Source organism: Phyllopteryx taeniolatus, chromosome 3 (assembly GCF_024500385.1).
Source record: "Phyllopteryx taeniolatus isolate TA_2022b chromosome 3, UOR_Ptae_1.2, whole genome shotgun sequence".
Classification (NCBI taxonomy): Eukaryota; Metazoa; Chordata; class Actinopteri; order Syngnathiformes; family Syngnathidae; genus Phyllopteryx; species Phyllopteryx taeniolatus.
The window spans coordinates 9,584,921-9,597,197 of NC_084504.1; the positions used below are offsets into that span (position 1 = coordinate 9,584,921).

Consider the following 12,277-nt stretch of genomic DNA (forward strand, 5'->3'; position numbering starts at 1 on the left):
CAGTTCTGAGGACTGGGGTTCAAATTACGGCCCCGCCTGTGTGGAGTTTGCATGTTCTCCCCGTGCCTGCATGGGTTTCCTTCCACATCCCAAAAACATGCATGGTAGGTTAATTGAAGACTCTAAATTGCCCTTAGGTGTGAATGTGTGTGCGAATGGTTGTTTGTTTATATGTGACCTGTGATTGGCTGGCGACCAGTTCAGGGTGTACCCCGCCTCTCGCCCGAAGATACCTGGGATAGGCTCCAGCACGCCCGAGACCCTTGTGAGGAGAAAGCGGTACAGAAAATGGATGGATGGAAAAAGATTTCACAGTCATTTTCTTTAATTATAATCATGTCATAAAATATTTAATTCAGTACTTCTGGAGATTATTTTATAATGTAAAAAATGACTTCAAAGTAAGTAAATAAGCCTATTTATTTTGAAAATATTTTTATGACAAAACCGTAAAAAATTTTTAAATGCTGTTAATGTCATAAAACAACAGCGAATGCTCATTTGAATGGCATTTAAATTATGTGTAAGCTGCATTAGCTGAATGTGCCAAAGCGAATACAAAAAACATTCAGTATTTCATCTTTGGTGGCTAAAATATTTAAAAACAAAAAAAGCAAAATATGTACAAAGTGCATTATTAATTTATTTTATATGAAGTGAAATTAGTTTTGGATGATAGACAAAACTAATACAAATAATGAGACGGGTATGGCCGCTCGCTTCGTGTGGTGGAGATACGCTCTATTAATTCCCTGACGCCGGACGGGAAGGTGTCTCGGGAAGGGCAGGCTTGCCGGGGTCCGAATAAACCTCGGGGGCGTCCGTCCTGCCCGCCGACCGTCACGCGTGAAAAAAAGAAAAAACAAAACAAAAAAGGGACGCCGGTGGGTGGGCGAGTTCCACGTTGACGAGACGTCGCCGAGAGGAAGACGGTCGGGATTGTCGGGAGGGCCCCCACTCCCCCCACTGGAATTGTTCTGACAGAGTCTTTTGTTTTTCCTTCAATATGCTTGTGATGTGTTCAGGGTCCCGGAATGATTGTGGGATAATATTGACAAAAAGCGCCGGGAAAAAAGTAAGAGTAAACATAAATATCGAAAAAAAAAGTCTGAAATTCTTCTCTGGTCCATGGCGGCGAGCCTCTGGCGATGTCGTCGTCATCTTCTAACGCCGAACGCGGTTGAAATTTACGCAGCGACCCTAAAAACAACACAAACAAATGAAACACATTTCATTCACATGGTTAAAAATACCAATTTTATTACATAGGAGAGACAAAATTATTATTATCCTGTCAATATTACTATTAAATAATGTGAATTATAAAAAAAACATATAGAGTAAAAATAAAATATTATTGTAAACAGTAAAATCTAAACTACAAATACAATATTATTCATTCATTCATTCATTCATTTTCCATACCACGGTCGTGCTGGAGCCTGTCCCAACTGACTCTGGGCGAGAGGTGGGGTACACCCTGAACTGGTCGCCAGCCAATCGCAGGGCAATAGAAACAAACAACCATTCGCACTCACATACAATATTATTCCAATAATAAATTACAAACTGCTATACAAACTTGCTAAATAAATAAATAAATCTATATAATACAGACATATAGAAATCACACAATTTTATGAATGAATAATGGTTTTAATACATTTTGAAATATTTGATTAAAAAACAATTTCTCCATTATGTCTTCATCTAGTCCATAAAATACAATTTTATACATTTATTATAATGGCTATGATTATGATTGATTAGTATTAGTCCTAGGATTATTATAATTACTATCATGTTTATTGTAATTATTATTATTACACATCAGATTACAATATTACAATATCTATAGTTGCATTTAAAAATAATTTGAGGTGATGAATAACTCATATCTGTAATACATTTTTTAAAGAATAGTAAAAAATATATAATGTCAAAAACAAATTTTAAAAAAGGATATTTGTTAAAAAAAAAAGAAATTATTGTCCATCATACATTTGAACGATAAAGCTAACTCAGAAATTACAAAATGTATTTAGAAAATATTATAAATACATTACATCTGTCATACATTGTAATAATATTTGATGAAAATAACAAAAATAATATTTAAATAAATAACGCCTATAAAAAGCTCATTTGAGCTATAAAAACAAAATAGTAAATATGTTTACAATACATTTGATCTATAAAGTTAATTTGTAATAGAAAATAAAACAAAAAAAGACAAAATATTAACAAATAATGAATACATTTTAGCAATATTGGGAAAAAAAACCCACAAAGTAAAGTCAAAAGGTCCAATTTCACAATCTCTTCATTTCGTCCGTGTGCACACAATGCGTGTGCGTGTGTGTATTGTGTGTGCTCGCCAACAGTTGTCAAGCTGACACCAAGAGGGAGCTCTCACACTGCGAATCCCTCAACAGCATGTAGGCAAGCGCGTGCACACGCACAGACACACGCACACACACACAGACACACACACACACACACACACACACACACACACGCACACTCACACGCAAATGAAACTAGGCATGTAATACTTGTAAAACAAAACGTGCGGTACTGGGTCACATAGCTGACATTTTGTGTTGCAAATGTAGAATCAGTTCCAGTGTTGGAAAGTCACAAATACTTCATTACCTTAGTAGATTTTTCAAGGTTATGTACATTACTACAGTATTTAGTTTTGTGATGACTTTTTACCTTCACTCTTCATTAGAAAACAAATATCTATAGTTTAATTCAATATTTATTCGGGGTGTAACGATTCATTCATTATATCAATGTATTGATTTTTTTACCTACGATCCAACTGCTTTGATCACTGCTCAGCAAGTTAGCCTTCCGGACAAATATATATCGATTTAAATCGTTTTAAAAGGTAATCAATCAGTTGTGTCGATATTAGGAAATAACGCGTTGGATTTATGCACGCCAGACTTTATATGGAGGTGTGTATGTGTTGTATTTCCAAGAAAAGCATTTGTAATTCCTTTTGCTTCGCTTTCTTTTTCAGTTAGCACACAGCAGTTAGCACAACGCTACCTTCTTCTACCTCTCTTCCTTGTATCCTATCTATGATTCTCCATCTTGACACTAGTTACTAAAACGAATCGTTGGACCCCTAGTATCTTCTTTTTATTTCTGTACTTTCTACTCCTTTGTAGAAAAAAAGGCTTGTCACTTTTTTCAATTTTCGCAGATGACAACATAAAAAAGTAAAGAAAGTAAATAGAAAGAAAGGTAATGTACAATATTATTCAGGTTTGTTTTTTTATTTTAAAAAAAGTTAAAGAAATGGTTGGTGTTTAATGGGGGCTTGAATGGATTTATAGCAATTCCACTAATTTCAATGGGGAAAGATGATTTGAGAAAATGTGTTTTGGGTCACGAGCATGGTCACAGAACGAGTTAAACTCATAAGTCAAGGCACCACTTCATAAGTATGGTGCATTTTTTCAAGTAATTATAATTTGCAAATTTTGCAATTGCAAATGTCTCCACTGTTGCATTAAAGTTCCCATATTTTGTCTATTTAGACCTCCATAGAGTGACACTCTAACATGGACTTAGTATAAAAGTGTCAGTTTCATAAAAAATAAACAAACAAAAAAAACACCTTGGTTTTGTCATACGAGTGTCCAGAAAATGCCCCTCTGACAGCTACTTCTGTTTGACCCAGTTTTGTATCTGCTTTTTCCATATTTGGCTAAGACTGCCCCCTTTCCTCTGATTGGTTGCTTCCGTATAGAAACCCACTTGTGAGAGCCCACGTTTGTTATGTTTGACAGCACTTGCTCGGGAACGGAAAGGGAAGGCAGAAATCTTAGCTAGTGACATAGATTTCAGGTCTCTCGGCAGAAATACGTCTGGAACTCAGGAAGGCGTTAATTATTTTAATTCACATTTCACATGTTTACTGAGGCACCACAGAGACAATATTACAATTCAAATACTAGAAAAAGTTTGTCAAAATATGTCCCCTTTAATATAGGTTATCTTATCTTACAAGCTACTTTAGGCTTTTTTGTTAGCCAGTTCACAACGTTAAAAAAGTTATTCAAAGAAACAGAACAGAAAATGCAGAAAAGGACCTCTACTAAGCTCCAGTAATGTAAATTGTCCTTCCCACAATCTTATTCCATGTTCTGATTGTATGTGCTGTTGCTCCGTGGATGTTAAGTAAGAGTTGTTTCCAGATTTACAATTATCGTAATATCAATGCTAATTACCGTTAGCCATGTATGGCGTTTCACATTATATGTTAGCATTAAGCGAGCTGACTTTCATTAGACCAAATTATATAGCTTGGTTGAAAATGTTGTTGATTAAACAGAAAAAAAAAATAGGACGGGTCAGCCTTAGAGGAGGCTTTAGGCAAGCTTCGAAATCTTGCACGGCTGGCTCACTATTTGCCAGGTCATAGGTCAACAAATAAGGCAAATCAGATGCCATCCGAGTGATTTTTTTTGCTCCACAGCCACCTCTCCGAGATGCTTCCATACCTACACCGGTATGTCGTCACGACCAAATGCCTTTCCAAAATATACAAACCCTTTCCAAAAAAATTCGAATATCATTGAAAAGTTAGTTTATTTCCATAATTCAATTCAAAAAGTTAAGACTTTCATTGATGATAGATTCAGGACCCACAATTTAAACCGTTTCAAGTATTTATTTGTTTATTTTTACATAATTTGGGCTTCCAGGTCATAAAACCCACGAAATCAGGAATTAAAAAAAATTTTATACTGTGAAGAAATTACCATTTACTTCTCAGTTTTTGTTGAAAAAAAGAAAGAAATTAGAGTCACATTAAATCAATCAAAATATGACACTTTCAAAACGATATGTTAATCTTCAATACTTGGTTGGGAACCACTTTGCTCTAATCACTGCCTCGATGCGCGGTGGCATTGAGGCAATCAGCCTGTGGCATTGCCTAGGAGTTATGGAAGCCCAAATTTCCTTGATGCTTGCTGCCAGTTGTTCTTTGCTTTTGGCTCTGGTGCCGCTCATTTTCCTCTTGATAATACCCCATAGATTCTCAATGGGGTTTAGATCCGGCGAGTTGGCTGGCCAGTCAAGCATTGTAATGGCATGGAGATCAAACCGGGTTTTGGTGCTTCTGGCGGTATGGGCAGGGGCCAGGTCCTGCTGGAAGATGAAATCTGCATCTCCATACAGATCCTAAGTAGAAGGAATCATGGAGTCCTCCAAAAAATGTATGTAGACTGTTGCGGTGACCTTGGATTCAAGAAAGCAGAGTTTACCAACACCTGCACTGGACACTGCACCCCAAATCATGACTGGCTGTGGATATTTCACACTGGACCTCAAGCAGCTTGGGTTCTGTTCTTCACCAGTCTTCCTCCAAACCCTTGGACCTTGATTCCCAAATGAAAGGCACACTTTACTTTCATCAGAAAAGAGGACTTTGGACCACTGGCCAACAGTCCAGTCCTTCTTCTCCTTGGCCCAGTTGAGACGCTTCCTACGTTTGCTCAGGCTCAGAAGTAGCTTGACCCGAGGAACCCGACAGTTGTAGCCCATCTCCGGGATGCGTCTGAATGTGGTGGTTTTTGAAGCTGTGACTCTCGCCTCATTCCACTCTTTCTGGATCTCTGCTAGGCTCTTGAATCTTTTGTTTGATAATCTGCCCACGGTCATCTCTTTTGCTGGTGCATCTTCTCCTGCCACATTTTGTCCTTCCACTAGACTTTCCATTGATATGCTTGGACACAGCACTCTGTGAACAGCCAGCCTCTTAGCTATGAGCCTTTGTGGCTGACCCATCCTATGGAGGATTTCAATGATGGTCTTCTGGCCAGTTGTCAAGTCTGTAGTCTTCCTCATATTGAACCCAACTGAAGCAATTTAATGATACCTGGGGAAACCTGTGCAGGTGCTTTGAGTTGATTAGTGTGTGACACTAAGTTTAAAACATTTATAGCCTGCAAAATTTGGGCAGATTTCTTCACAGTATTAAATTTTTTTGAATTCCTTATTTTGTGGGTTTTATGAGCTGGAAGCCCAAATTATGTAAAAATAAATACTTGAAATTGTTTAAATTGTGGGCCCTGAATCTATAATGTATGAAAGTCTACATTTTTTAATGGAATTATGGAAATAAATAAACTTTTCCCTGATATACAATTTTTTTGAAAAGGGTCTGTAAATATTTCCCAAAAATATACAGTATAAAGCAGTGGTCTCCAACCTTGTTTCAGTGATGGACCGGTTCAAGGATGGACATGTCTTTTGCGGACCGCCAAACATCCGGCGACAGAGGGGGTGATGAAGGGGAGTGCCAAGAAATTTCAGAAACTAGTTTCTTTACAGATAGCACTAGTAATAGAGAATGTAAAGTCACACTGACCACTTTAGGGAGATTCTCAACTCATGGCAGTCATTTCCCAGAAGTCTTTACAGTCAAAAATGTGATATTGAACAAACTTTTTTATAATAACACGGCGTCATACTTGCGGAGATACATTAGAAGGCAAACGTCCGGAATACATTTAAAAAAAATAAAAGCACTTATTTCATAACAAATACAAATGGCTATAATTACAGTAATTATGAATCTAATCTTCGACGGAGGGGGGTGGACAGAGTGTCCCCGACGGGATGGGGAGGTGGGTGCACCGCCTACAGCTCCGGGGAAATAAATAAATAAATACATTTTAAACCTATCTGTACGGCCCGGTACCAGATGGCACCGGTCCGTGGCCCGGTGGTTGGGGACCATCGTACTGATGGGGATGTGATTAATAAATATTTTGATGAACACAAGCATCCATTAATCATAAATTATATAAATACAAGACCTAAAAGTAAAATTATTCCTATTTTACAACTGAATAAAATATATTAACGTCTTTAAAAAATAAAGGATGACTGTTAAATAATTAATCAATCAATCAATTCGGAAGTCCACCCAATGAAGACACTTAGCCGCTCATCAATTATAGCAATAAAAATAACGTTAACCAAAAAACAATATATATATATATATATATATAGAACGTCGTTTTAAACAAAGACAAAATAAACTAAATACCTAAAAAACTAACTACTGCACATACAGTGGGTCCGGAAAGTATTCAGACCCCTTTAAATTTTTCATTCTTTGTTATATTGCAGCAATTTGCTAAAAGTTCTTTTTTTTCCTCATTAATGTAAAAAAAATTAATCTCTCCTGTCTCTGCAGCTGAAAAACACCCCCATGATGCTGCCACCACCGTGCTTCACTGTTGGGACTGTATTGGACAGGTGAGCAGTGCCTAGTTTTTTCCACACATACCGCTTAGAATTAAGGCCAAAAAGTTCTATTGTTGTCTTATCAGACCAGAGAATCTTATTTCTCACCATTTTGTAGTCCTTCCGGTGTTTTTTTTTTTTTTTTTTGGCAAACTCCAACCGGGCTTTCATGTGTTTTGCACTGAAGAGAGGTTTCCGTTGGGCCACTCTGCCATAAAGCCCCGACTGGTGGAGGGCTGCAGAGATGGTTGACTTTCTAGAACTTTTTCCCATCTCCCGACTGCATCTCTGGAGCTCAGCCACAGTGATCTTTGGGTTCTTCTTTACCTCCCTCACCAAGGCTCTTCTCCCTCGATTGCTCAGTTTGGCCGGACGGCCAGCTCTAGGAAGGGTTCTGGTCGTCCCAAACGTCTTCCATTTAAGGATTATGGAGGCCACTGTGCTCTTAGGAACTTTTAGTGCATCAGAATTATTTTTGTAACCTTGGCCAGATTTGTGCCTTGCCACAATTCTGTCTCTGAGCTCTTCAGGCAGATCCTTTGACCTCATGATTCTCATTTGGTCTGACATGCACTGTGAGCTGTAAAGGTCTTATATAGACAGGTGTGTGTGGCTTTCCTAATCAATTCCAATCAGTAGAATCAAACACAGCTAGACTCCAACGAAGGTGTAGAACCATCTCAAGGATGATCAGAAGAAATGGACAGCACCCGAGTTAAATATGAGTGTCACAGCAAAGGGTCTGAATACTTATGGCTGTGTGATACTTCAGTTTTCTTTTTTAATAAATCTGCAAAAATTTCAACAATTCCGTTTTTTTCTATCAATATGGGGTGCTGTGTGTACAGTAATGAGGAAAAAATAAATGATTTTAGCAAAGTGCTGCAATATAACAAAGAGTGAAAAATTGAAGACTTTCCGTACCCACTGTAAATTAATAATGACGTAAATATAAAGTATAATCACCTGATGACATGATTAATAAATTAATTATGATTATTATTATTATATTATTAATTATTAAATTACGGGAAGATGTTTTTGTCAAATTCTGTTTAGTTAGTTAGTTACTTTCCTTGCACGGTTTAGTAAATAATGAACAAATCCAGCCTGATCTACAAATCAAAGAAAAAGTACAAAACGTAAATTAGCCAGCCATGTGTTGCTTGTTGCACAGACAGCTTGATGTCGAATTAGACACCATCCAAAAGCTTTTTTTCTTTTCTTATTGGCTTCTCGTATGAACTGATGGATGACTTACTTCTACTAAACAGATCACAAAACAAAGTGAGACGGAATCATCTCGGAACAATCGTCCATCTGCAGTGTGGGAAAAGTCGCCGTGTAATCCAGTGGCAAGATGTTTATTTTGCAGTGATAAGCTGCTGTCTTAAGAAGATTTCAGCAAGTACGACTGATACTTTTCAACTTTGCTAATCAGGGATTTAGCGAGTCCGACTGAAACGTTCTGACTAAACGCACTCTTCGTTTTACAATCATTCTTTTTGCGGTATTAGGGCCGTTACAGACATAAAGACAACTGGGCTGTTTTTTTGTTACGATTTTGCTCCTTCCCGACCAAGCATGTCAAACTATTTTATATTTTAAAAGATTACCCTATAAATTCATCTTTAGGTCTGAGTTAAGAGGGGCTTTGTCCCGATAATAGGGTTCCACATGGGTCAGGGCCGACAATCTCCAAATAAAAATCTTAATATGTGTGGGGAAAGCCGAAGTCTCCCCGAGTCATGATGCTGTGAAATGTGACATGAAACAGAATGTAGTCAATCAAAGAAGCACCCTGACTCACAAGACAGGAAGTCTACCATTTTGGATTAACGTGGCCATTTTGGACATTTCGAGTGGTCTTTCAAAGACAAACTCCTCCAAGAGTTTTTTAAAATTCAGCCCCCTAAGCTAGTTTGACTTAGCAACATGAAATGTGGAAGGCATGTCTGTTACGAGCCAACCTACACAAGTCTCAAGAAGCTACCCTGTATGTCTGAAAAGCCACAGGAAGTCTGCCATGTTGTTTTAAAGGAGCAATTTTAGGGTTGTTTTTGGTCTTAAAAATCAAATTTGGAGGCAGCAACACCGCAGCTGCAAAGGACAAAGTGTGTGAGCAATCCTCCCTCGTCCACAAGACTGCTGGCCATCTTGACGCTAGCCCCTCATACACGCACACACACGCTGCCCACACAGTGCTGCCATCTGGCCTGCTGGGAAATGGCAGCCACCTGAGACTCGGCCAAACGCGTGATCACCAACCACTCGGACATTTCTTCTCTTTAAAGATTGATGTTGCTCCACGTGGACGGCAACAGTTACGTAACATAAAATACAAGAAAAGCTAGAATGCTAACATGCTAATGGGAAAATGTGCCATCATAAAGCTAGATAATCTGAGTAGAAAAAGTGCTAAATCGTATCAATAAGGATTCAAGATCATGCCATGATAAGTAATAAAATGTTAACAAGCTAACAGTTGATATGCTAAACTATAGTAACAGAAGAACAAAAAGCATGAAGGCAGATTGAAGAGTTTGCTGTGCCGCCAAAGGCATATTGCTTGCTGTGACGTCCGCCATCCAAAGGCTAAGCTGCACTGTATTTATTTACAGAGAAAATAGTGGCTAGAGAACAAGGAAACTAGGATTCGTGTAGGAATTGAGTACACCTCTGTACGGTGCCGAAAAAATAAATAAATAAATAAAATGTACATGTACCGTACTTTCTTATGTATGACACGTTCTCAACCCCACAAAATCAGGAAAACCCTTCTTCTTATGTATAATGTACACCCATGACTTTCTATCCAATGATACGTATATTTATATGCAATAAATTTTAGTGGTGATCCCCTCCGAATTTCCATCCATCCATTTTCTGTAGCACTTATCGTCACTGGGGTCGCGGGTGTGCCTGTGCCTATCCCAGCTATCTTCGGGCGAGAGGCGGGGTACATCCTGAACTGGTCGCCAGCCAGTCACAGGGCACATATAAACAAACAACCATTCACACTCACATTCACACCTATGGGCAATTTAGAGTCTTCAATTAACCTACCATGCATGTTTTTCGGATGTGGAAGGAAAACGGAGTACCTGGAGAAAACCCATGCAGGCACAGGGAGAACATGCAAACTCCACACAGGCGAGGCCGAATTTGAACCCGGGTCCTCAGAACTGTGAGGCAGATGTGCTAACCAGTCGGTCACCGTGCCGCCCCCTCCGAATTTGTTTTTCTCATTAAGTCAACTCATTACTATTAATACTAAGGTTTACTTGTTCTTTAGTAATTTATATATTACTGTGGCGGACCCTAGTGTTTAGCCTAAACATTGCGGCTTTGCAGAGGTATTTTCCACCTCCCACGTGAGTGACCACTGGCATGACAACCGGCTTACACAATGTACTAAAAGATAGAGAGGTCATGTGCCCAGATAACACGTTCACTCCTGGTGCAAGATGATAAGAAAACAGTTAAGACACAAATAAAGCTGCGGCGGGGGAATAACCACACATAAGATCGATTAACATTCACATTATTACAACTATTTCTGGGATTACGGGACGAACTGATTTAAACAGAATTTTAACAACTCTGTTGACTGTTGAAGATTTTTTGCGCATTATACACAAGAAATTACAGTAATTTCTTTTATTACCTGTCCGCAAAATGGGTACGTGGCCCTCTTTTGGCTCCCCATCCACGAGTTGAGAATCGCTGGTCTAGATTATGCTCTTAAGTCATGTAAACTTTCTAATGAGAACTGATCAAATGCTAATGGAAGAGTTGATAGAAATCTGAATACAAAAAAAAGTGCTGAGTTTGACCAATTAGGTTTTAACATCTTACCCTGTAGTTGGGTCCTATTTCTCGTGAGAATTGATAAAATGCTAACCAATGTTAGCATTTTATCAATTCTCATGAGTGTTTTCAATGGGACCTTGTGTCAGTCATTCGTGAGTTAGCGTTATGCTAAACAGATAAGTCCACAAACAGATAGCGCTGATGCAGGCACCAGAGTTAGCAGCAAAATTTACGGGAGGGTATTAAACCGTCTGCCTGTGATGCAGTGCTTGAGTATCAAACACTCCGAACGGGGGAAGCTGACAGAGCGGAATGTCGCCATCGGAGCTGTAATCAGTTGACCCAGGGATCAGCCGCGACAGCTTGCGCTAAAAAGTTAGCAAACGGCAGCAACATATGCCTGGAAGTCTGGAAGAAGCATCTCTGAACTTGAGCGTCTGCACCAATCAGTCTCTCATGGTGCACTTTTTTTTTTTTTTTTATTTACCCACAAGAGAAGATGAAGATGTCAGCCAGTTTTGCTTAGCAACATAAAATTTGGTAGACATGTCGATCATGGGGTAGAACAGTGGACGACTGGTTAGCACATCTGCCTCACAATTCTGAGGACTGGGGTTCAAACCTCGCCTTGCCTGTGTGGCGTTTGCATGTTCTCCCTGTGCTTGCATGGGTTTTCTCCAGGTACTCCGTTTTCCTTCCACATCCGAAAAACATGCATGGTAGGTTAATTGAAGACTCTAAATTGCTCATAGGTGTGAATGTGAGTGTGAATGGTTGTTTTGTGTCAAACTCAAGGCCTGGGGGCCAGATGCAGCCCGCCACATCATTTTATGTGGCCCGCGAAAGCAAATCATGCTCGTCAACGTCCGTGATTTTTACTCAAATCTATACCCAAATTCCAAATTGTCATAATAAACAATAATGTTGAGATATTGCATTTTTCTGTTACCAAACCCTTCTTCTACAGTAACATAAACAATACTTGAACAAACTATTATCCTTGTCTTCTGATTTCAAAACTAGTTATCCCTCAATTTGTTGTGTAATGGAAATAATATGATTTGGTGATTAAATATTTCACTGTTTTAACGGCCCTCTGAGGGAAATCTTAACTACAATGCGGCCGAGACAAAAATTTGCTTGACACCCCTGCTCTAAATTGTCCATAGGTGTGAATGTGAGCGTG

The 12,277-nt window shown here is 38.8% G+C and overlaps 1 protein-coding gene across 4 annotated transcripts in view; it reads right to left on the reverse strand.

Moving 5' to 3' along the window:
• Nucleotides 1-402: 402 nt before the first annotated feature.
• Nucleotides 403-12,277, reverse strand: part of antxr2a (ANTXR cell adhesion molecule 2a) — a 122,471-nt gene continuing 110,596 nt past the window's right edge. For all 4 annotated transcript variants that reach the window (XM_061766884.1, XM_061766883.1, XM_061766885.1 and 1 more), the window contains one exon: nucleotides 403-1,200. In XM_061766884.1, coding sequence (XP_061622868.1) covers nucleotides 1,165-1,200 — 36 coding nt within the window. In that variant the 3' untranslated portion in view covers nucleotides 403-1,164. The remainder of the gene's footprint in view (nucleotides 1,201-12,277) is intronic.